Raw genomic sequence first — 26,330 nt, forward strand, 5'->3', positions numbered from 1 at the left:
TGGGAGCCCCCACAGGGGGAGCACCTTTATGACTGGGAGCCCCCACAGGGGGAGCACCTTTATGACTGGGAGCCCCCACAGGGGGAGCACCTTTATGACTGGCAGCCCCCACAGGGGGAGCACCTTTATGACTGGCAGCCCCCACAGGGGGAGCACCTTTATGACTGGCAGCCCCCACAGGGGAAGCACCTTTATGACTGGCAGCCCCCACAGGGGGGGCACCTTTATGACTGGCAGCCCCCACAGGGGGAGCACCTTTATGACTGGCAGCCCCCACAGGGGGAGCACCTTTATGACTGGCAGCCCCCACAGGGGGGGCACCTTTATGACTGGCAGCCCCCACAGGGGGAGCACCTTTATGACTGGCAGCCCCCACAGGGGGAGCACCTTTATGACTGGCAGCCCCCACAGGGGGAGCACCTTTATGACTGGCAGCCCCCACAGGGGGAGCACCTTTATGACTGGGAGCCCCCACAGGGGGAGCACCTTTATGACTGGGAGCCCCCACAGGGGGAGCACCTTTATGACTGGGAGCCCCCACAGGGGGAGCACCTTTATGACTGGGAGCCCCCACAGGGGGAGCACCTTTATGACTGGCAGCCCCCACAGAGGGAGCACCTTTATGACTGGGAGCCCCCACAGGGGGAGCACCTTTATGACTGGCAGCCCCCACAGGGGGGGCACCTTTATGACTGGGAGCCCCCACAGGGGGAGCACCTTTATGACTGGGAGCCCCCACAGGGGGAGCACCTTTATGACTGGCAGCCCCCACAGGGGGGGCACCTTTATGACTGGCAGCCCCCACAGGGGGGGCACCTTTATGACTGGCAGCCCCCACAGGGGGGGCACCTTTATGACTGGCAGCCCCCACAGGGGGGGCACCTTTATGACTGGCAGCCCTGCACCATTTGGTATGTTAATTGGCTTTTGTACAATTACATCTATGTGTACATTTGTGGTAATTGTTGGCATGCCATTATCTTAGGTGGCATTTGGTAAAGAAAAATGCAAACAGTTCTGCTGTCTGAAGCACCAGCTATACACAAGTTATTTTAAATGTGCAAAGTCCACACTAAACGATACATTGAAACTAGGTAGTGTAGAGGAAACTTCTGTGTAGCTATGCAGTGGGAGTCACCGACTCAGGAAGGAGACACGGGAAGAGCAGTAGCTTTGATGTCAAACACATGATGGTTTATTTGGAGTTAACGGCCGGAGGATTCACATCACAAGTCCAAGAGTCAGAGGTTCTGACTTCACGGTAGAGTTGCCACGTCAATTCTGAAGAACTCTACCCCAGACCCATGTATTTAGCTAGTTCAGAGAGCATCATCAACATGCTGCATAACAAGATAGAATGATAACACCTCTATCAGCTGACGCCAACAGGCAGGAACAGGGAGACAAAACACTGAGAGCACAGCAGCCAAGGTTACAGGTGCCTGTGCTCAGTCAGGACAGTTTGAACTGATACACTGGGTCAAAGTTATGGGCCTTGGAAAATATTTCCACAACAGTTTCTTCCTTTTTATCAATTTTGATAATCTAAAACCCTTAGTCTAATAATATTTAGTTCAATACTTAAATCAATGGGAATCTTCAGATTTGAGTGTGGACTTACACAACATCAATTCCATCAATAACAATCACATTAAGATTGAAACATTCAATCACAATGATTGATACAGCCAATCATAATAGGAAAAATCATCTCATCAGTGTTTGATCATCTTTTGTCAAAAGCATAATAATGAACACATATAAAACACAGGTGCACAATGGCTAAATATTTGTTTTTAAACTAATATATTTGATCATTTACCATTAGTTAATTTCATTCATCAAACTATAAAATCAAAACCAGCTTGCCACTTTAAAGATTTACTTCAAGGCAATCACTAGTCAAAAGCATTTTAAAACTCAGGATCGTAAGAGATCCAGATAAACATTCACAGTTAGAGTATAGAATTCACACTGGGGATTTGATCAATCTGTAATCTGCAAAATTGCAGTGTCCTCAATTTTAGGATTACTTAAATACGCTTTAGTCAAGAGTAAGGCACTTAGTGAAATCAATACATTCATTTTAGTCAAGTACATTGTTCAAAATCTGAAAAGGAAAAGTTAGGCAAATATTCAAAGACTTTTGTAAAAACCTGGAAAGGAAGGATTAAACATTTTTAAACCTTGAATTATTACATTTGTAAATGCTACCACTGATCTGTACCAAATTAAGTCTATCAAGTATTCCTATTAGCCATACTTACCTGAGCTACTTATGGTACTTGGAAAGGATTCTAATGTTGAATATAGAATATCAATTTCTTTAAATTATACTTCTCTAATTTGAGGATCAAATATGCTACATAATTGTTATATGAAATATTATAAATATTTGTTTTGGGCCAAAACTGAAATTAATCCAGTACTTGAAACATCATGGATAATACATTAAAGAGTAGTGTTGTTAAGCCTGATTGCTGGATTAAAATCCACTAGAGTGCATGTACCTATCCAGAGGGGAGCCAGAACTTGATAGAGCTTGTCGCCGCACAACCAAACGTAATCTTGTGGCGAGCTAAACCCCACATCACTGGGCCAGGCCAGTTGTATTGCTCACGGTTGCGTTGTCGTTTTCCCAGGCGAGCCGTCATCACGAGGTGGGAATGCTCCATGGGGTGTGTGTGTGTATTCCCTCGGTCGATGTTGTGACACGGACAGTCAGACTCCGCACACCGGTAACACAAACGAGGAACCAGAGAGCATATGGAACCGCTCAGCTGGCACTTGCTTGTGATACCTTGTGTGTAGTGTGTTTTGGTGTATGTAGTGCAAGTGTGGTGCAAGTTGGTGATTAGGACACATCACTTGTTGTCATCTACTTCTGTTGGTGATTAGGACACATCACTTGTTGTCATCTACTTCTGTTGGTGATTAGGACACATCACTTGTTGTCATCTACTTTTGTTGGTGATTAGGACACATCACTTGTTGTCATCTACTTTTGTTGGTGATTAGGACACATCACTTGTTGTCATCTACTTCTGTTGGTGATTAGGACACATCACTTGTTGTCATCTACTTCTGTTGGTGATTAGGACACATCACTTGTTGTCATCTACTTTTGTTGGTGATTAGGACACATCACTTGTTGTCATCTACTTCTGTTGGTGATTAGGACACATCACTTGTTGTCATCTACTTCTGTTGGTGATTAGGACACATCACTTGTTGTCATCTACTTTTGTTGGTGATTAGGACACATCACTTGTTGTCATCTACTTTTGTTGGTGACTAGGACACATCACTTGTTGTCATCTACTTTTGTTGGTGATTAGGACACATCACTTGTTGTCATCTACTTCTGTTGGTGATTAGGACACATCACTTGTTGTCATCTACTTTTGTTGGTGACTAGGACACATCACTTGTTGTCATCTACTTTTGTTGGTGATTAGGACACATCACTTGTTGTCATCTACTTCTGTTGGTGATTAGGACACATCACTTGTTGTCATCTACTTTTGTTGGTGACTAGGACACATCACTTGTTGTCATCTACTTTTGTTGGTGATTAGGACACATCACTTGTTGTCATCTACTTTTGTTGGTGACTAGGACACATCACTTGTTGTCATCTACTTTTGTTGGTGATTAGGACACATCACTTGTTGTCATCTACTTCTGTTGGTGATTAGGACACATCACTTGTTGTCATCTACTTTTGTTGGTGACTAGGACCTTGCAGTGGCTGGCGTGGACCCACGTAGCTCTCTCTCTGACCCTTGGCCTTCAGAGCTGTCCTACTGTAGTTATTGGGTTAACACTTGATAGGGATGTTTTCCTGAGTGCAGACAACTCAAGGTAATGGATTAGCACATTATCATTTAAATACAAAAATAGGATCGGCCCCTCAGAATTATTTGGGAGCCTTCCTGAGACATGCACATGCATAAATGTAAGGTTTGTGTTAGTCATTTAACATGCAAGAATCATAAACTCATCAGTCCAAAGCAGAGAAATGTTATTGTAATTTAAAGGTGAGCTAGTCCCTGTGGATATCACCCCTTCTCAATGATTCTAAATGTTATATTAATTCACCATTTACCGTTTGATAACATATTAGTTTATCAGAAATATTTTCCTCTTCCATAAAACAGGTTTGAGAAATAAATGTTCCAATATAAAATCAATTACTCAATATAATTGACTCTTCCCTCCCTTTTCTTACATATGTCTCATATGAAATAATAACTTAGGAGTCTATTTAAGCATGGTGTAATCTATTACTCGAGAAGACTCAGTATCACCTGTGTGCAGCTTGCAAAAAAAACAATTGTGAGAAACATATATTATGCAGAAAATGCATACCTTTGTTGAAAAACAAAGCATATCTGATTTGGGAGGAAAAGCTTCTTCCCCCTAACATCGGAGTCACTACTGAAGGCATAGCATGAATGATAGTGGGTGTCTGAGGGTGGTATTACTGAGAAATGTCAAACACATTCAAAACCTTACATTTGAAAACAGGTTTGCATTCCTCCACTTAAAATGACGTTATCATTGGAAACAATAAAAGCTAATTGTTTTGATGTAGAATCTATCAATTGAATTGTTAGAGCAGAACAGAATGGTCGTATTGTAGCCTGAGTACCGTGCAGCCTTCAGTTTCACCAGGTGGAAACATTGTCCATATAATGTGAATACATGTAGAACTAGACATTAAGAGGCTCCTGACATTAGGCCTATTTTAAAAATAGTAGGGGCTTTTAACAGCTTGCCAACCTACAGGCATCCTCTGCATAGCAGTATGAATAGCCTTAAAAAAACAACCCACTCTGCGGTAACGAGAGTCATATTTCTGAACCAAATGCCCTAAGTTAAGCCGTTAGTCCCATCTGACTGACCCAAGGGTTGGTGCTGGTGTGACCGGGAGGCTTCCAGGTGTTCAGATGTCAAGCTTTCAGTTCATGGCTTGGTGGGGGGAGTGGCCCACGTGAGACAGTATTGTTCAGTTTGAGGAGCGGCATTGTCTCTGGAAGCAGGGAATGGTGTCCATTCTCAGACCAGACCATTAATGTCATTTCATGTAGAGCAGCCATAGCATCTCTGTGACTGCACTCAGAACTGTGTCAGAACTGGGTGATTCTTAGTGAAATCGTCCAAGGCCATAGACAGAATGGAACCACGTACCAACAAAAGGGACACAAGGTCATCAATGTCTCTCTTTACCATTGGCCTAATTGCACAACAAATTAGTGGGAAAAATGTGGAGCACTAATCCATCATGTGAAATGTTGAGTTAATCTAAATAATTACTTATGGGTTGAAATCAAATTAACATTAGAACTAAAGTCAGTCATAATTGGACTTTGCACGGATCCGAATCTAAGCAATACACCATTTCCCCAGCTCTGTAATGAAAAGGATAAGAAGATTAGGTACTTTACAGGAGTGTTCCACACCCAAACATGCACACTTATCTTATTCTAGTAGAGATTAGAGGACAAGGTCTAATGTTGTGAACAAAATGATCAAATCAAAGTTATTTGGTTTATTATATGTTATGTACCTAATTTAATTTAATAATTAATCTTGAATTACTAATAACTTTAAAGAAGGCAACAATTTACAATTTGGATGAAGTGATTACTCATCCAAAGTGTGTGTGTGTGTGTGCTTATCTGCCCAAGGTTTAAAACATTTGGGACAGCACAGCAGTGAGAATGTTATGAGAACCAATCTGTTGTTTATACTAAACTCGAAGGAAGCTAGACTGGAACATTTTAAATAAATCAAAACACTTGCACATTAATTAAATACATTTGACATTTAGCTCGAGCTGGGTTCAATACTTTTCTTTATGGTATTTAAAATTGGGCTCGAGTAGAACCCCTGGATTTGGCTTGCAACACAAAGTGATACTGATCTCTGTAGGACTTGGAAGTGTTATGATTCAAAGTGCCTGTGAAAGAGAGGCCCTTGGAAAACAACACCTATTTTGTAACTGTAATTACTTATTTTAAAGAAATTGCAACATTATACTTTTAAAGAATTGCTCAATTAATTTAACACATTTATTATGCACACAATAAAAACTTCAACAAATATATTGATCCTGGCTTAACCAGCTACCTTTACTCTGTTGTTCATAAGCTCGGTTTCAGAAAACTTGTCAGTAGTTTAACAACTATTTTAATTTTAGCATCCTCTATGGAGACCAATTGGTTGATACTAGAAATAATTTAAAGCAGTTTAATAAAGAATGTTAAACAATTTTTAAAACTGTAATTGAACTTCAACTTATATTAATTACCTGATTCCAGTGGCCAGTTGGAACAGAATAATTAACACAGTTTCCATTTTGCTGCAACAGCGCAAAAGGTTTCAACAACAATTAGTATTATGTCTGAGTCTAGTTCTGCTTATCTGCTTTGTTTCGGAATGTGTTCAATACATTACGTTTTTATTCATTATTACTATACAATACATAGATTAAGAATAAATGAAACAAATAATACAACATTGACCTAAAACCAGATTTTGCAACCCTGATCTCCTCAGGCAAGTCTCTGAGGGTCTCGGGGCGCAGGACGGGCATAGGGTTTATACAAGGTCACAAAGATATCTTAACATACCAGCAATACCATCTAAGAATGGATTCTTAAAGCAATATAATCTTCTTTTCTTCTTACACCTAGCGCTCACCCTGAACAGTGTGCTTCTTGTTTACATGTTCCCCTGCACTCAGAGGCAGGACATAAAAACACTTTTTATTTTTCTCAGGTCATTTACTTTTGGTGAGATAATTAAAGTTTAGTTCATTTTACCCTGTCTATGGACTGATTCATTATTGTTCCAAAACATACACAAGACGGCGGGACAAACCAATATAGACCCCCATACAAACAATCAGACAAACAAAACATGAACTCTTAATAAACACCAGCGCGACAGCAAAGCTCATCAGCTCAATTTAGTCCGGATTTAAGAGAGATCTTAGAGGGGGGGGGAATTCTCTCCAGTGCGGCGTCTTCTCACGCCTCACCCTTGCATACAAGTGATTTATCGGTGCTTGAAAGCCGTCCAAGAGCGGTAACTAGCTTATCCTCTTGCGACAACCACTAGGCTATCTGTTTCTAGTGGCGCTGTGCCCCCCCCGATCGGAGCCCACAGACTTTTCCCTTTCTCTCCAAACAACAGCTCAGTTGACTGTAGTCCGTACGACCAGCCCATCGAGTTCACCTCAAGGTGAAACACAGTTTGCCTATGCTTGCTTGCCACTACACACCTCTGATCAATTAGCCTATAATTGTATGTATGCACTCCTGACCGCTACCTGCTCCAGAGAGCCGTAGCGCATCGGGTGATGCACGCACTTCGCGCTGGCCCGTCTAACCATGAGAAAAGCGGTCCTAAACAACGAGTGCTTTTAGACCGTCCCGTTTGAAGGACGGCGGTGCCGTGAGTTAAAGCCTATAGGCAATAAGCTGTGACTTTCTCCCTCTCAGCCTGCACTGCTCCAGCCCCACACACACACGGGGAGGTTTTACACACACACGCAAGGCTGCAGCTGGAGCCGTGTTTTTACAGAGAGGTGATAGCAGCAAATATCTCTGGCTGCTTATTTTCAACTGCTATGTTTGGCCACTAAGACCCTCAAAATCCGGCGATTTGTCCAATACAAATCTTTTACATTGCTTTCAATTCACACAGAAGCTCCACTTCACTGATGCTCTTTCTTTAAGGTGTCTTTAAACATGAGCTGTGTATGCCTGTATGGCACTTCCGTCCCGAGCAGCATACACAGAGGAAATCAGCCAGGACTGAGTCCCCAGACACTGATCTCCTGGGTTTATCATCCCCAAATGTTCATTAACCAAAAGGAAACGCAGCCGATCAGTTTCACAGGTAATTTTAGGATACCGTCAATCACAGATTCTGATAAGGCAATGTCCAAATGTAGATTTGAAAATCACACTTACCACAATCTGAAGATCTGTTGGCATCCTGCCGACAACGCCAATCTGTAGAGGAAACTTCTGTGTAGCTATGCACTGGGAGTCACCGACTCAGGAAGGAGACACGGGAAGAGCAGTAGCTTTGATGTCAAACACATGATGGTTTATTTGGAGTTAACGGCCGGAGGATTCACATCACAAGTCCAAGAGTCAGAGGTTCTGACTTCACGGTAGAGTTGCCACGTCAATTCTGAAGAACTCTACCCCAGACCCATGTATTTAGCTAGTTCAGAGAGCATCATCAACATGCTGCATAACAAGATAGAACCATAACACCTCTATCAGCTGACGCCAACAGGCAGGAGCAGGGAGACAAAACACTGAGAGCACAGCAGCCAAGGTTACAGGTGCCTGTGCTCAGTCAGGACAGTTTGAACTGATACACTGGGTCAAAGTTATGGGCCTTGGAAAATATTTCCACAACAGGTAGTTTATTTAATTAAAGCTGTGTCAATATTTGATTACACCACAGAGACACCAGGTTCACGCTACTCTGGCGTTAAGTCCACACTTACTCAAGTATTAGTAAATAATCTCCAAACAACAACATAAATGTAAAGGAACTAGGACAAAGAATTATGATTAGACATTCATCTGCAGATGGTGCAAATTAACAACAGTGATGACAATCAAGTGAAACCGTAAACTACAACAAAGGGAAATATACCGGTACCCTATTATTGGGCAGATCAAATGGTAACGTAACAAACGCATCATGATATCATTTCCCCAAGGGGATCTATAGACTGTTTGCTATCTATCAAATGCTATTTGATCCCTTATCTTAGAATACAATGTGCCTGTTGGAGGAGTGTTTATTCACTTGTTGTGCTGTAAGGCTCTAGGGATGCAATGATTTTACATTTTGATGCTATGATAATAGTCTGAGGAAACATCACCTTTGGGTTGTACAATTATTACACTAAGGATGAATGTGTTCTTATAGTTAGAGGTTTTATAGCATTGTTCCACAACATGTTGGCATTTTCAGCTCCTGTGCCTTTTTACCTTTAACACGATTAACCCGTTTTCCATATTTCCCAATGAGCAACAGTTGCTGTAATGAACCTTAACGTACCGTAGGTCTTTAGAGAGTGAGAACAAAAACACTCAGTGTAGCTGAACTGTTCAAAGTGACATTGGTTCATCGCTGCATCCATACAGTGCAATACCAAATACTTCATAGAACACTGCACTGTCTTCAAACGTTTATAAAACAGTATAACAATGTTCCAGTAGCCCAGGGGTGGGGAACCTCCGGCCCCCGGGCCGTATACGGTCCGCGAGACCATTTGGTATGGCCCTCGAAGTAATTTAGAAACACACGCAAAAAAGAAAAAAATTAAAGAAATCTAGACCGCAAAAAATTAAACAAGCGAGTGCCTGTTTTTCCTGGCCAAGGTCAGGGTCCTTGAACACAACACGAGTCTAACGTGTCATCACGTGGTATATGTCTCGTCTGACAGGGTGTAGTTCTGACGGAGAGCACCAGAACGCCGCTCCGGGACTTCAAAAATTGCAGTACCCATAAAGAGCCGTACACATGCTGCAGTTTCTGTGTGGCTGTGTCTTTAGTTGAAAGCCCAGTGATCTGTTCATCTGTCACACTGATCATACAGTCAATCACTTTGTTGTTAGCATCTGGTTAGCTCAGAGATGGGGACTCGAGTCTGTGACTCGGACTCGAGTCGCACTTAAGTCGCACACACAGAGACTTCAGACTTGACTTGGACTCCTGCTCAAAAGACTTCGGACTCGACTTGGACTCGTGCTTTGGGACTCGTGAACAATCATTGTGTTTTCTATTTTTGGCGTATTAAAGGTGGGGTAGGTAAGTTTGAGAAACCGGCTCGAGATCGCTAGAATTTGAAAATACACAACCGGAGAAAATCTGCCACTTCCTCACAGAGCCCCTCCTCCAACACACACGAACGCGCACATGACCAATGAGGGCACGAGATAAGTTTGTGCCCCGATGGAAGGCTGACAGGCAGGTAGGCCATCCAGTTACTTTAGCCGGGCCGGCTATCGGGATGTTAAGAGCATTCCATGGAATATAACAAAAAGTGTATCTCGAGCCGGTTTCTCAAACTTACCTACCCCACCTTTAACATTAACATCATGGTAACACCATGGCGACCGGCGGCACACCTGCAGCTGTACCGCTTGTAATTAGGTTCAACTATAACAACTTCGAACAAAACGCCGGCGGCACCAACAAAAGGAGCGCACACTGCAAAGTCTGCAATATTAAAATCAAGGATGCTGGTGCAACAACGTCAAATGTCATCAGGCAATTGAAAACTCACCCGGAGAGGTCAGTCACATTAACGCATATGGACGGTTAGCAAACATGTTTAGCTCAGCATCAGCTATGTCATGTTAACTTAGCTTGCTACTAGCTTTGTAACTGAATATTTGAAAAGATGAGTGAATGTTTGCTTGTCACACTTGTTTGCGTTGAGTGGCGTTGACATCCAACTCTTGACATGACATCAAAAAGGTCGGTAACGTTAATCATTACGTTCCGCTGCCACCATCTACTGGCTAACGTTAAACGTAGAAAAATACATAGTTACATACATAAATACATCTGTCGGTTTATAGGCAGGTTACAGGTTTATTGTTGACCACGTGACGTTAATGTTACAGGTTTATCAGGTTACCATTACACTGGGTTTGAGTGAGAGGATAGAGGAATATGTTTATTTATAGTAGACTTAAAAGATGTCATTAGAGACCCAGTGTAATTAAACAATACGGTTGCAGAGGTCACATTTTAACATTTTTGTCCACTGGCCAAATGGCTAGCCTAGTGAATGTTGAAATGTTACCAGCCACTCAATAGATTGCCATTGTTATTTGTGGCTGGTGCGTGCAACATACAGAACCAGCCACTTGCATGATTTACCAGCATCTGGCTGGTAAATGGTGTTAATGGTAGATATCTCTTTTGGAACAGGTCATGTTTTAATATCACCAGTTCAGTATATTTCAGATAATATTGCAGTAATAGTTTTTTAGTTGCAAATGGCACAGAACAAATGTTTACTTTGAAGTACTTTTAACACAGTTTCCCTGCGGGGGATTAATAAAGTATTTGTGATACTGATTTCTGATTCTGAAGTGTTTTGCTTATAAGTTGTTTGCATTTAGCTAAACTGTGATGATTGTCCTCACATTGCAATAGCCTGTTTAAAGTGATCATATAACAACTAATCAGTACTGATACTGTATGCTAATAGATATAGGAGTGATAATAATACAGTACATGCTTTGAATGTCTTAGATATAGCTGTGCAGTATTCTTAACAGACTGGATAGCAGCAGACAATAGAAGGCTTATTACAACCAGAAGAGACATGAGACTTTTATTTTTTAGAGACTTGAGACTTGACTTGGACTCGTGACCAAAGACTTGAGACTTGATCAAGTCTCACCCCACAAAGACTTGAGACTTGACTTGGACTTGCAAAAAAAGACTTGTGAACATCTCTGGGTTAGCTAGCTATGCTAACGAATATAAGAAGCTTGTTCTACAACCAATGAGGTAAAGGCACATCTTTATATGATCATTATAGTTATACAAAACAAGAGAATAAAGTAAACAGGTATAAAATACTATATGACAGTAAAAAAAAGTAGTTATTAATAAACAAGAATCCAGTTTGAAAGGGGAGTGATTTGTAAAATATCCATAAAGAAAAATAAATCTGCTTCCAGTTCTGTTTCATCTGGTGTTGAGAGATGTTTCCATAGATCTCCTAATGTTGCCTCTCAAAGTGCACCAGATTGATGCTTTCAACTTCAACATTTTAAAAAATAATCTTCCCGGGGGAGCATGCCCCCCGGACCCCCTAGAGAAGGTTAGGTCCCCCCTAGAGGAGGTTAGGTACCCCCCCTAGAGGAGGTTAGGTCCCCCCTAGAGAGGTTAGGTCCCCCCTAGAGGAGGTTAGGTCCCCCTAGAGGAGGTTAGGTCCCTCCTAGAGGAGGTTAGGTCCCCCCTAGAGTTCCCCCCTAGAGGAGGTTAGGTCCCCCCTAGAGGAGGTTAGGACCCCCCTAGGGAGGTTAGGGTCACCCCCCCTAGAGGAGGTTAGGACCCTCCCCAAGAGGAGGTTAGGTCCCCCCTAGAGGAGGTTAGGGAGTGGTTCCCCCCCTAGAGGAGGTTAGGTCCACCCTAGAGGAGGTTAGGACCCCCCTAGAGGAGGTGAGGTCCCCCCCTAGAGGAGGTTAGGTTCCCCCTAGAGGAGGGTTACGGTCACCCCCCCTAGAGGAGGTTAGGACCCCCCTAAGGGAGGTTAGGTCCCCCCTAGAGGAGGTTGGTCACCCCCCCTAGAGGGTTAGGTCCCCCCTAGAGGATGTTAGGACCCCCAAGCGGGGTTAGGTCCCCCTAGAGGAGGTTAGTCCCCTAGGGAGGTAGGTCCCCCCCCCCTAGAGGAGGTTAGGACCCCCCAAGAGGAGGTTAGGTTACCCCCTAGAGGAGGTTAGGTCCCCCCTAGAGGAGGTTAGGACCCCCCAAGAGGAGGTTAGGTCCCCCCTAGAGGAGGTTAGGTCCCCCCCACTTACATCATGTTCACATGGATAGGATACTAAATACATTTGCACACATCTTGTGTCCATATCTTTCTGTTTTGGTGGTCATGCCACAACCGTGCACGTGCATGCGTGAGTCATGGTAAAATATCTGGATTCAGAGGTTGCTTTTTCTTTGCACAGAATGAAAGAAAGGTGAAATTAATGGGCTGTGATTTTAGTATTTTTAAGCAGAGGTCAATAATTTGTACGGCCCTCGGAGGATGTCGGAAAAATTGAAATGGCCCTTGAGAGGAAAAAGGTTCCCCACCCCTGCAGTAGCCTAATGAAAATCACTGTAATGTGTATTACTGCTCACTAATTCTTCTTCACCCGCCCTTTATTTTCTTTCTTTCTCAGTGGTATGTCCTGGCCTCCATCCTGGCAAGCAGCCTGATTCCCAAAGTGCAAATCCCACTGCCAAACAAAACAATACATGTGTTAGTGTTTGTATGGAGTTAATAAAGTGCAACAGTTTAACATTGTTTTGACTTGAAGGATCCCTGCATTGTTTTATGGCCACTGGCAATTCATTCCACAGGTGGATTGCATATTGATGTCAAATGAAGCTGAGCGCAAATTCTTTCAGGAAGACGGGGTATATATATACATTATATATTACATTATATATTATATACATACATATATACATTCACTCCGCAGCTGCATATAATCAGCTCATCACAGGCGTTCTCTTTAACATATTACATTCACCTCATTCTCCAGCAGCCAATCACTGTGCTGCAGCCAACTTTAAAATGGCAGTCAGCTGTGATTTCAGGTGTTCATGCTTCCGCCCGCCTCCTCCTCATCCACCTCCTTTCATCACATCCAGTGCCAGGAGAGCTAATCCAAAGACCTCATCACACCCCCTCTTCATCCCATCTCCTCATCAAATCCAGATCTTCAGCATCACCACCAGTGTCTAGACCCCGGAGGGTTTCCCTATATGCTCACAGCTGCATTTCCCCCTTTCGATATACCATTTCAGGATCGGGGTCTAACCGCCAAAATACATTTAACGTATGGCATGTGTCAATAAATGTTCTTTAAACAAAATGAAGTCTCTCCTGATTGAAATACACAGAAGCAGCCCACAAGCGGTCCTTGGGATGATAGTACATTATTGAAAACATTAATAACAGAATGCTTAATGCACAACATATCAAGAAATAAGTAGCCAATGCTTCAATCCTTTGAGAATACACTGTTTGTAGGCTATTTTAATTTAATAATACATTACATTTATAAAGTGCTTCTGGTCCTCAAAGCGCTTACAAGCAAGTAAAACAAAAATAACAACAAAAGTAGAAAGTGCTAAGCTAGGTGGAATAAGAGAAAGGGTTAGTTGATTAGGAGTTGAAGGCAAGAGTGAAAAGGTGAGTTTTGAGAGATTGAATGATGTTGACGGATCTGACGTGGCTGGAGAGGGAGTGGGGGAGGCTGCTGCGAAGGCCCTGTCACCCTAGGTCTGGAGCTTTGTCCTGATGGGCTGCAGTAGGTTAGCTTCAGCTAACATCTGAGGCGACGGGGGGGGCAAGGTTGTTGAGGGCTTTGAAAGTGAAAAGTAATATTTTAAAGTCAATGCGGTGTTTGATGGGGAGCTCTTGATGGGAGGAATTTAGTAGATAACTTCTAAATATCAGTACAGGGGCTTCAAAGGTTTTTTACTCGTTTTTTTGTGGTCTTTTTGGACAGCGGAAGGCTAGATTACCCATGATCCTCAGCCACCGTTGCTGTGGAAACGGAGCCGGACCACTCTCCGCTACCTGCATAACCCTAATTTATTTCAGATACCAAACACACTTTTTCCGAAGATTTGTGTCACAAATATCAAAACAATATATGTGTCGATAACAAAATACATCCATCATAAACTAAACTGGAAACAGCAGTATCATTTGTCTTGTTAACACTTTAAAGTTAGTTTTTTTTAACCCGTACCGCCTAGTGGTTAAAGCACGTTATTGAATTTGTTTGTTGAATTATGTTATATTTCATGAAACATACAAATATTAAGAGTACATACATAGGGGGAAAGTAGAAGGTCAATCATATAAATATAGATGAAAATATCAAGAAGATACTGTTGTGATCTCTACAATAAAACCGTTTAGTGCCGGACGTCCAAAGATATTAACAGGAGGATGCAAAACAGACAAACTAAATAGGCTTCTTTTTAACATTAAAGATTACTTTAAGTTAAGGTCTTCTTTTAAATAAGAAAAAAGCTTTGGGGGAATCTACAGACCAATATTAAGTCTGACAAAGTGCTTAACGTTTAATATATTGCATAGTTTGTTTTGGAACTTGACAATCAACTTTCCTGCAATGTTAACTAAGTTGAAGCACTTATTTGAACTGATATTATACATATGTATTATACTCTTATAAGATGTATCTAGATAGAATAAGAAATGTGCAGAATATGACAGGTTTAATGGTGGAGGTATGCACACATATCGATAGATGTCTTGTAATGCACTGTTGAGGAACCTGCGACCAAAGTTTTTAATCTCTGACCTTTTTAATCTCCGACCTTGTCAGGTATTGAACATCCAATAAATGAGGAACAGAGAATTATTAAATATAAAACATAGAATTTGTGTGATTATACTAAATGATTTCTAAATAAACACCACTGCATATTTCCAACTGTTACACATGCTGCTGTAACGAAAAAATGGCCCCGCTTGTGATCAATAAAGTATATCTTATCTTAAGACTGATCGATGGCTTCTGCCATATTTGCTAAATGTGCCTCTGAACCTTGACAAGTGCATGTTTCAGGCTCATCAATGAACAACAGGAGGGGTCACAGACATAAGACCAGCTGTTAAACAAAGCTCTTCTGACCTTAGCTGTCATGTGGGTAATGCTGCCCATTATGGACACAAGCAATTTTCACCCATTTATTAATGATATGTTTTAAATGTGAAACACATGTGTTTCGTATCCCCTAAACCTCCAGGGATGTACACAGTTTAATACTGGCAACTTCTTATTATGGGAAATACGAAAACGTCTTTTAAAACTACAACTCCCAGTAGAGACGTGCCATAGAACATGTTGCGAAACCTATGTGCGAAACACACAATAGCCAGCACGTGTAGTTCTGGTGACGGGGTGGGGGAGGGGGTGGACCCGTCCGACTCCAGTGTTGGACAGTCTGTCGTGGTTCCATTCCATTTCAAAGTGCTGTTGGACGCTCTGCGCACTGCCACTCCAATATCCAATCACAGAGCTTGAGGACTATCACGGGGTTTGTCAAGCAAAGAAGAGAGAATACTTACTTCCGGGTGTAAAATTCTCTAAAGCAACTACTATGAGCTGCTCCGACCTTCGGACTCCAAAAGTCCGACATTATACAATCAAACAAATAAACACAAGAATAATTGTGTGTTATTGTTGAGTAAATAACAGTGTGTGGTTTAGAAAATAATACAAAATTAGAAGTACGAGTTGGGAGTGAGAATGTGTTGGTATTTACCCTGCATTATGCACGTTACTAATAAAGAATTATGTTATTGTATTGTATGTATTTACAATGTATTCACTGTGATGAAAACTTCTGTCTTTCAATGTTTAGTCACCTTGTAAATAGTTCATAATCAACGAATGACAAAATGCAGTGACAAGAAAACAACCACTGTATAGCACTTGTTTGAGTAATAAGAGGCAGTTTAATATAAAGGCAAGGCAATTTATTTCCATACACATCAGCAAGTCAAAGCGCTTTAAATAAACGGAAGTACAAAATATAAACACATTTTCACATTATTATGAACTCAGTCGGGCGAAACAAGTGCATAGTTTCATATTGTTCTCATATATAGTGTTTTAAAATGTCTTTATTTTGTAGGCCTTTATTATGGCGTGCGCCAGCGTGTGGACGTGACACCTCCCTTGTGAAAGAGCTCTCCAGTGCCTCTGTGTTGCTTGGCAGAAACCTTTACAGGTCTTCTTCCTCAGACTCAGGGCTAGTGTAGTCATTGTCATCCGACTCCTCAATGTCCTGCTGTAATTGAAGATCATGGCATTCCAAAGCGGCTACACCGCTGTACGCATGTACAGCCTGTTTGTGTTGGCTTTGGAGGAAGTGCCACCTCCGACTGAGGACACTCTTGAGCCCATGTGCAGCATCCTCTGTCAGGTCACCGAAAGGATATATAGGAATAACCACACAGAAAAAGGGCTCAATGTAAACAAACCATGACAATTGTAAATCTCTTTGCATTGTACAATGCTGCATATGTAAAAACACTACAAAGTAGGTGAATCCATCTCAAACTGAAGGATGTTAGTATATATTGGGTGCCAAATGGGATATGTTGATTAATGTTTGATATAGTGCTTGACAATTAGTCAATAGACAGAAAATAATCGATTATGATCTTGATGATGAATAGTTTCAGTAATTTACTATTTCATCTTCGGCCTGACACAGTGACAGATGTGTTCTACTTATGTGTTCAACACATGCAATGTGGTTGAAAAGTGGATGAAAATATTCAAATGTTAAGATCTCAGACATACTGCTGGTTTGTGATGCCCTCCAAAGTCTGTCTCCTCAGTGCTTCCACTTTCTTGCACTTCTTCAGAAGGAACATGATGTGCTGCGACATCTCTCTCACCAGGATGCTCTGCTCCTCCTCCAAACGTCTGACCAGCATTACCTGCTCAAGACAGACCTCTTCAACCTGAAGGTGTTGCCTTTAGGTTGAGGAAAGGAATGGAGTAGTGGACAAGGAATATTTATTCATAAATGATATTATTACAGAATGATTTTCATTTCTGAGACACAAATCTTTGTAGCGATAGCATTGGTTCTCTATAATGTAAACTAATAACACATATTATATATTTGCAGGTATCACATTGCTTTTCTGCCCACGATAAACTGTCATATTTTGGTATGGACTAAAAAAACACAAGCCAAACTAGCAATTCCCCCACCATTTGCATGCCCTCTCCCATGGTAGGATGTAGCCCTCTGTCAGACTGCAAGCCAACTCCTCGTCAATCTGTTCTTCCTGCACTCCGGTGTTGTATTGCACAACTTTTTCGCGAAGCTTCTTCTTCAGCTCTCTCATTCTCTTCCTCTTTCTTGGCCTTGCCTGGTTGTTGTCTGCAAAGTGAAACGGAAACAAAACTGTGTCATGGTGCCAGAATGTTTTTGTTGTTTTTGAAGTGTAATTTCAAACTACGTTTGACAACAAACCATGCTGACGATACAGATCTTGCTTCCTGCGCAAAAGAGTGCCGGTGATGTTCTCAATATCCACCCTCAGTCCTTCAGTACACCCTGGGGCGTAAACTCTCTAAATAGTTGCAATAAAACAATTGGAGAAGAGATACAATCAGTGACAGTCTCAGTTTCAACATATAGCCAACTTATATTGTATGTCTAAACTTACAGTAATTAACAGATGTATATATGGAAAACCTGTGGTATGTCTTGCCCATTGCCTGACATCATACACCCACTGCTGTATGGTCTCCTGATCAAGGTTGTGCTCCTTTTTGAAGTCGCTGAAGCTTCCACCTTTGCCCTCTCTGTGATCTTTACAAAGAAAGAAAATGTCAGAGCAAAAGCGCCATGCAACACCATAATGCAAAGAACACCAGTTTTCAGGACAAGACCTTCAGAAGAACAGTTGAAACATTCCATGACACCATCTGACTTGCAAGAGGAAGTGTGGATAAGGGAGAACATCATGTATATAGCCATGAGGTTACATTGCAGACATCCTTCATATGTAATGTCAGATGAGAAGACAATTGTAATTTGCCCTTACTTTGACATATCTGTGTGCTAAAACTTGATGAAGGTTGTCCCTCTTCCTTCTGTTCCATCCCGTGGTCTGTTGAGTAAGCAGGTTCCCTCTTCCTTCTGTTCCATCCCATGGCCTGTTGAGTGAGCAGGTTCCCTCTTCCTTCTGTTCCATCCCATGGCCTGTTGAGTGAGCATGTTCCCTCTTCCTTCTGTTCCATCCCGTGATCTGTTGAGTAAGCAGGTTCCCTCTTCCTTCTGTTCCATCCCATGGCCTGTTGAGTGAGCATGTTCCCTCTTCCTTCTGTTCCATCCCATGGCCTGTTGAGTGAGCATGTTCCCTCTTCCTTCTGTTCCATCCCATGGCCTGTTGAGTGAGCAGGTTCCCTCTTCCTTCTGTTCCATCCCATGGCCTGTTGAGTGAGCAGGTTCCCTCTTCCTTCTGTTCCATCCCATGGCCTGTTGGGTGAGCATGTTCCCTCTTCCTTCTGTTCCATCCCATGGCCTGTTGAGTGAGCAGGTTCCCTCTTCCTTCTGTTCCATCCCATGGCCTGTTGAGTGAGCATGTTCCCTCTTCCTTCTGTTCCATCCATGGCCTGTTGAGTGAGCATGTTCCCTCTTCCTTCTGTTCCATCCCATGGCCTGTTGAGTGAGCAGGTTCCCCTCTTCCTTCTGTTCCATCCCATGGCCTGTTGAGTGAGCATGTTCCCTCTTCCTTCTGTTCCATCCCATGGCCTGTTGAGTGAGCATGTTCCCTCTTCCTTCTGTTCCATCCCATGGCCTGTTGAGTGAGCATGTTCCCTCTTCCTTCTGTTCCATCCCATGGCCTGTTGAGTGAGCATGTTCCCTCTTCCTTCTGTTCCATCCCATGGCCTGTTGAGTGAGCATGTTCCCTCTTCCTTCTGTTCCATCCCGTGGCCTGTTGAGTGAGCATGTTCCCTCTTCCTTCTGTTCCATCCCATGGCCTGTTGAGTGAGCAGGTTCCCTCTTCCTTATGTTCCATCCCATGGCCTGTTGAGTGAGCATGTTCCCTCTTCCTTATGTTCCATCCCATGGCCTGTTGAGTGAGCAGGTTCCCTCTTCCTTATGTTCCATCCCATGGCCTGTTGAGTGATCAGGTTCCCTCTTCCTTCTGTTCCATCCCATGGCCTGTTGAGTGAGCAGGTTCCCTCTTCCTTCTGTTCCATCCCGTGGCCTGTTGAGTGAGCAGGTTCCCTCTTCCTTCTGTTCCATCCCATGGCCTGTTGAGTGAGCAGGTTCCCTCTTCCTTCTGTTCCATCCCATGGCCTGTTGAGTAAGCAGGTTCCCTCTTCCTTCTGTTCCATCCCATGGCCTGTTGAGTAAGCAGGTTCCCTCTTCCTTCTGTTCCATCCCATGGCCTGTTGAGTAAGCAGGTTCCCTCTTCCTAAAAAACACAACAATATATCCACAAACAAAAAGTAAGTATTCACATCAAAAAGGCAGTACTGAGTGAGAAACCTGACAGACTAAACCCAATCGTTAAAAGGTTGTTGAACTGGTAATACACCAATAATGTTTTTACGGAGGGAACTCTCTGTAAAATACTTCTCACAGTGTGTAGTGTTAATACCAACCTGATTTTGTCATGTATTTTGTGACCAGAGCTGCCCTGGAGAGAAAGCTGTTCACCTATAATGAATGTTACAATGAATGGTCACCATTACATAACAATATTACCTACACATCATAGATCTTGAACTGGATGGTTTAAGAGAAAACTTGTGTACTGACTTCCTACAATGTGCATGCATTTATTGTTGCTGAACATATGAGCTGCCTATCTTTCATTTGAACTCAGACATAAAGGATATGCTTTAAACTAATCAACAGGCTTGTCACTGAGATGACACATACATATTTGTACTGCTTTCTATTAAGACCTCTTGTATCCATACAGTTATAATAATGCCATTAATAACATACCTGCTCTACTTCCTCTCCCACTGTGTTTCCTGCCCCGTCCTGACTTCTGCCACCCTCTCACCTGCAACACAGCGCAAATAGTGTTATATAGCAACGTGTTTGATATCCAATAAGGCATGCCATGCACAACATTATCCTTTGCATTAAAGATGTTATGTACCTCGCATGTTGCTGTATGGGCTTTAGCATGCATCACGCTAAGAAATGGCCTCATTTCTGTCAACGGCAGAAGCTCTGGTAATCCCTCGGCTATTTTATGAAGGTATGGCCAGTACCTAAGAAGCAGGAGCAGCATTTTGTGATTGAGTGTTACAAAGATACACTTTTAATTGACATGACAACAATATCAATATCATCTAAAATGACTGCTGAGGCATAGGCCATTTTAAACATTGTTGTGGATGTGCAATATGACAGTGAGGATTACCTGCATGTTACATCCATACAGAAGAAGTCAACATTTGCCTTCTTGGACATCTCTTTTTGGAGAAACATTGGGTACGCGTATATTTCTCCACGGAAGTGGTTCAGTCCTCGTAAGAGAAACCCATGTCTGATTAATCAGAAGAAAATCTAGTTGTTAATAATAAACTGACACAGCAAGGCCTGGCTTAAGCACTCTGTCATCTAGGTGGCTCTAACAACAAATATCACTTGGATGCTACAAAGGATGGATCAATTCCGCTCCACAATCAAAAGTGTTTAATGCTTCCAATTCTTACAAAGACTTAGACTTGGATTGCTATTAAAACTGAAATAATGAGACCAGACTCAAGAAGCAAACACATATACACACACAGACACACTTACAAATACAGACCTGCAAACTGCTCGTCTATCTGGGCACCAGACCTTTTTCACATCTCTCTGCCAGCGGTGAATTTGGCAGTACCACAGACGGCACTGTCATTTCCCTATAAAGTCAGTTTATTACACACAAGTTTTGACATATATAAAAGAGAACACCACAGGTGTAACTGCAACTATCATAATAAGAACAAAAACGTACACTTTTCATGTTGCCTCTGACAAGGTCAACAAATGTTGCGACTTCCTCGTCCTTGGCCAGGAACAAGCCCTCATAGATTGTCGGCTCCTCAGTCCTGTCCATGATAAGTTAACATACAAGTCAATAATAAAACTCACAAAGCACTACATTACTATGATTTGTTTTAATGTCTGTTATGGCTACTCAAACACAACCCCAAGGGCTACTATTTGTATTAGCGGTGTGTTCTTTATCATTTTCATTAATACCTATACATACCCTTTTGACTTGGAAAAGCGGTAATGCTTGCGGTTTCCATCCCAGCAGACAGCCCACATGTCTGGAGAACATGCTGGACAAACCAAGTGATGGACCTGGCACATATCCTCTTGTTTGTACTGACAGAAGCTAAACTCGAAGAAGCTTCGCTGAAATGTATCAGCACAGATAATACCTGTCTGTATATTGATTTTTAAAAAGTGGATTAGTATTTGTTTTGAAAGCAATGCCAACAATTTATGATATGGTATACAGTAATATGATATTGTTTTTTGTATGTTTCCGTGTGATTCAGATTTACCCGTCCAGCTTGAACAGATCTGTGCTCCAACATTTTCAGAAATGCCTGCCTGGACACGGCTGGTGCTGTCACCTTCATGTGCTCCAATGAGGTGAACACATCATATTTGTAAAGCGTCTGGCAGCTGGTGCTAGCTGGCCAGTACCGATACAAAAGCAGGTCTTTAACCTCAGGAGTCCATTCTGCAGAGCAGGATGGACAGGATTTCCGATGCAAGCAGACATTGTATCGTCCTGTGAACAAATAAAGGTATTTCGGTAATTAAACTGTGAGTTTGCCTTAAAATATTGGATTTTATACATAGATGTGCATATATGATATATTAGCTATTTACATGGCATTTGGGTGTTGTCTGGAAATGACCAGGTGATACAAATCTTTGCATTGCACAAAGTGGTAAAACTCTGCCGTACAATACTACTTGTACAAAAAGAAGGGCTTTCAGAACAACATACCGTTGATGGTGACCACAGAAATATGCTTCCAAGGAGTCACTGTGACGTCATCAGAGCATTCACAGATTGACCTTGGAGTAGGAACAGGCAGTTGACATACTGCAATATAGAAAATAAATTAGGAAGGGTGTATTTACAGTTTTTCCTTAATTCTCCAGATTATAAAGATATTCAATAAAATGTTGCATAACTTCCACATATCTTGCAGCCCTAGTCAAAACCAATCATACTTTTTTCAATCAGCTATGTACACTTCCCATTCGCACTTCATTTTGGGAACTACATTATAATGGGACATTGTAATGTAATGTTAACCTTTACATACTTTGTTCACAAAACTGAGGCTGGCCATTTTCATCCACCACCACAGCAGTTGTCGGGGGATGGGCTCCAGAAATCCATTGAACACAGCCTCTCTGTCATGGAAGATATTCCTCTTGTGGGCCTCCATGTCACAGGTTGCACAGAGGAACTCCATGTGGAACACAGTCCAGGCACCTCATAGCCGCTTCTTCTGCACAGCATCTGTGGCACTTCTGAATGGCTATTCTCTCAGCTGAGAGTTTTGCATTAAAAAGCATTGGCCTAGCCGTTTTCATTCTCCCATCTGTGAGAAGCTGCCTTTGTGCCCAGGCAGAAACCGGTCCGTCTGTTGCCTCCGGAACCTGGACTGCAGTTAGGGCGTCCCTTAACTCTTGGAGATGAGTTTCTAAACAATAAAACAGCTGTTAAGCCGCCACCCTAAAACTGGTATGATGGATATTAAGGTAGTATACTGAACCACTTTTGAGTTGGAAAAAGATATGCGGACTAATAATAGCAACATGCTATGAATCATATGCATCCAAAGCAATATTAGCAAGTGATACTTATACCAAATATGCATTCACTTGTCATGAAACAGTCAATACTCAATACTTTATTATGATTAACTAGATGAGTATAAAAATGGAAACATTGGGGAAAACTGTAGTGCCAGTCAACTGCTGTTATAATCAATATACTCACCAAGACTACCAAACTCTTGATGTTCTAGCTGAAGGCCTTCCTCGTGCACAGGATCGTCTCTTCTGGCTTGTGAAGCTGCAGAGACTTCCTTTTTGCTTAACCCTTCAATCAATCTAAAAGGACACCAATTCATTGTAATATGAAAATGCTCTGTAAGGACTGTAGGTAATGAAACTAAGAACTTATTACCACAGCATCACAATGACCATTTACATTTGGCATACTTTTATCCAAATGGAGGAACACATTTAAAAATACAACACAGGCAAGGATTCTCATCACAGGCTCTTCAAATATCTTCATTTCATTTGGAAATGTTTTAAACATTGCAACAGATTTGTCAAGAGGTATCTTTAAATGACATAATTTCATTCTGTGTACTCCAAGATAACTTTGTTATGAATGATCTTTATTCTTAGAAATCATGATATAGTAAAGAACTAACCTGATGCGGGGCGTTGTGTTTCCCGTTGTCTCTCACGTCTGCGTGACCACTGGATTAGAAAGAGGTCTCTTCCTGCTTGTTCTTCTCCGCAGGGAGCAGGGGTTTCCGTGGCCATGGCAGTCTATCTTTTTTCAGAGGTTGAGATCAACAACAAAGTTGTAATACAACATAAGACAGCAGCACTTATATTTGAGCAATTATTTAACGGTTGCATAAAAAGGACTAACTGTCCCTTTACATGACATCAATAAAAAGCAATAGCAATGATTATATTACAGACTTGGGTATTTGCTTATCATGAAAAGCCTCACCCTGGCCTCCAGGAGATGAGCCTCGCTAATCAATGATGGCATGTGCACCGTGGCCTCATTGCGATCCTCAAAGACCCTCACTTCAGGGTTGAGGGACATGGCATACAAATAATACAAACAATACACAACATGAAGAGTGAGAGAAAGACAGGAGAGTGATAGAAAGAGAAAGTGAGAGAGTGATAGAAAGAGAGACAGTGAGAGAAAGAGTGGCTCTTAAAAGTGCCGTTGGTTTTATATGTGTGTGTGTGTGTGTGTGTGTGTGTGTGTGTGTGTGTGTGGTGTGTGTGTGTGTGTGTGTGTGTGTGTGTGTGTGTGTGTGTGTGTGTGTGTGTGTGTGTGTGTGTGTGTTGGTGATATTAAGTGTTGTAATGAAGCTGTAAAACAGAAAAACATGATTAGGATTATTTAGAATAACAGTAACATCTGTGTAATACTCTATGCAATAATAATTGATCTGTGCATTACTCTATATGCAATAATAATTCATCTGAGCATTACTCTGGCATACATTATGCATTTATACTGTGCATATTGTTATATTATGCACTTGTTTCTCTTATATCTTCTACTATATATTTAAATTCTACAATGTAACAATCCCAATCTCCCCCGGAGATCAATGAAGTGTTTCTGATTCAGAGTGGGACATTGGGTGGCCAGTCAAATCCTCTGGGAAACTCCAGTTCCACATTTTAGTTCCACTCCATAGCCGATGCATTAGCAGCTATTACAACTGTGTTGAACACTGTCTTTACAACACATGTGCAAATACATAAATGTAAACATATGTTTCTAGCACGCACCTCCACTGTCCAACTGTGCCGGGGACAGCTAATGTAATTTAGCTAAACTATAAATGCTATCCAGCTCAAAACGTTGACCGGAAGGCCGGAGGCTAGCTGAACGTGGCCGCTAGTTGGCCTATTGTAAAAGCTAAACACACTCCAAAACTCAAACTAATACCCAGGAATGAAACGCTATAGAGACTGCGCTACAGTGGAATAAATAAAAGCAATATTATTTCGTGTTTTAAAGAAATAAACTCCCCTTGATTTTAGATACTTACTGTTGTCCGTTGTCAGATTAAATCGGATGAAATTAATGAAAGTGAGGTGATTGTGGGTAACGTGGCTACGTCACGTTGCCGTAAAGCGCGACGTAACGTTGCCGGGGTAACTACGGAATCTTCTTCTGGTTTATTGTTGTTATAATAAAAATGATTATTATTACTATTAAACAAAAAGCATTTCAAATACAGTTAGTAGCCAGTGGGGGGAGTGGTTTTCACCATCATTATCATCATTGTATATGTTTTAAATGACTAATATTGGCCTTCAATACCCCTTTATTGATCAAATAGGAATATCATTGTCTTTTAAATAACGTAAACTAAAGGGAACAATCTATTGGACACAGCTGAAGCTCTGGCCTTCCTTAAAAACTAAGTAATTTAATAAAAATCACAGTTATATTACACACAATGCACTGTTTTTTGAGAACAGAAATTGATAAATAATGCACCATAATACATTCTGACGAAAAATACAAATGATTATGAATACAAATAAAAGAAAAGAAGCCTCCTGTGAGTTACTACAAGCTATAAAGTAGATTTAAAAAACGTTTTATAGAATAAAAGCTCACTGCGGGACGTTGTAGAAATGCGTGTGTGGACCACGACAAAAGAGCCTCATTCACTTTACATTGTTTTTTTTTGCGTGGTGCCGACACGTACATGTAGCAGAATGCGTGACTCCACCACGCAATGCGGTGTTAAGGTTGCGTAGTGGAGTCACGCATTCTGGTGAGATCAGGTTGAGAAAAGCTCTTTAAATTCGTTAGCATAGCTAGCTAACCAGATGCTAATAACAACAGATCGCCACTGTGCTTACAACTAAAGACACAGCCACGCAAACACTGCGGCATGTGTACGGCTCCTTATGGGTATTGCAATATTTTAAGGGCTGGAGCGGCGGTCCGGTGCTCTCTGTCAGCACTCCTTTCAGACGAGACATATACCACGTGAAGACACGTTACGCTCGTGTTGTGTTCATGGAACCTGTCCTTGGCCAGGAAAAACAGGTACTCGCTTGTTTAATTATTTTTGCGGTCTAGATTTCTTCTTCTTTTTTGAAGTGAGAAGTTGTCCGCCAGTCGGACTGACTCCCACCCCCAAAACGAAAACTCTTCAGTTCTCCACAAATTACACAAGTCACCCAAATCAGCGTTA

General features: G+C 41.8%; 1 protein-coding gene and 1 long non-coding RNA gene across 2 annotated transcripts; both read right to left on the bottom strand.

Moving 5' to 3' along the window:
* Positions 1 to 19,404: 19,404 nt before the first annotated feature.
* Positions 19,405 to 21,313, bottom strand: LOC117555289. Its single transcript, XM_034230140.1, has 6 exons — positions 21,131 to 21,313; positions 20,738 to 20,863; positions 20,471 to 20,585; positions 20,311 to 20,371; positions 19,962 to 20,016; positions 19,405 to 19,771 (listed from the first exon to the last, which is right to left on the bottom strand). The coding sequence occupies exons 2-6, from the start codon at positions 20,803 to 20,805 to the stop codon at positions 19,405 to 19,407; spliced, it is 666 nt and encodes a 221-aa protein (XP_034086031.1). The 5' UTR covers positions 20,806 to 20,863; positions 21,131 to 21,313.
* A 513-nt stretch (positions 21,314 to 21,826) lies between these two features.
* On the bottom strand, positions 21,827 to 23,013 carry LOC117555292. Its single transcript, XR_004570383.1, has 3 exons — positions 22,659 to 23,013; positions 22,334 to 22,432; positions 21,827 to 22,111 (listed from the first exon to the last, which is right to left on the bottom strand). It is a non-coding gene; the product is annotated as an uncharacterized LOC117555292 (long non-coding RNA).
* Between the last annotated feature and the right edge of the window lie 3,317 nt (positions 23,014 to 26,330).

Source organism: Gymnodraco acuticeps, unplaced genomic scaffold (assembly GCF_902827175.1).
Source record: "Gymnodraco acuticeps unplaced genomic scaffold, fGymAcu1.1, whole genome shotgun sequence".
Taxonomy (NCBI): Eukaryota; Metazoa; Chordata; class Actinopteri; order Perciformes; family Bathydraconidae; genus Gymnodraco; species Gymnodraco acuticeps.

Bases quoted from the DNA above. Each gene is read 5' to 3' on its own strand.
- LOC117555289 (XM_034230140.1), bottom strand. From the start codon at position 20,805: ATGTTTCTCCAAAAAGAGATGTCCAAGAAGGCAAATGTTGACTTCTTC. The intron at 20,586-20,737 runs GTAATCCTCACT...CCTGCTTCTTAG, and splicing joins TGTATGGATGTAACATGCAG to GTACTGGCCATACCTTCATA. The intron at 20,017-20,310 runs GTATGTTATTAA...CATTCATTATAG, and splicing joins TGGGAGAGGAAGTAGAGCAG to GTGAACAGCTTTCTCTCCAG.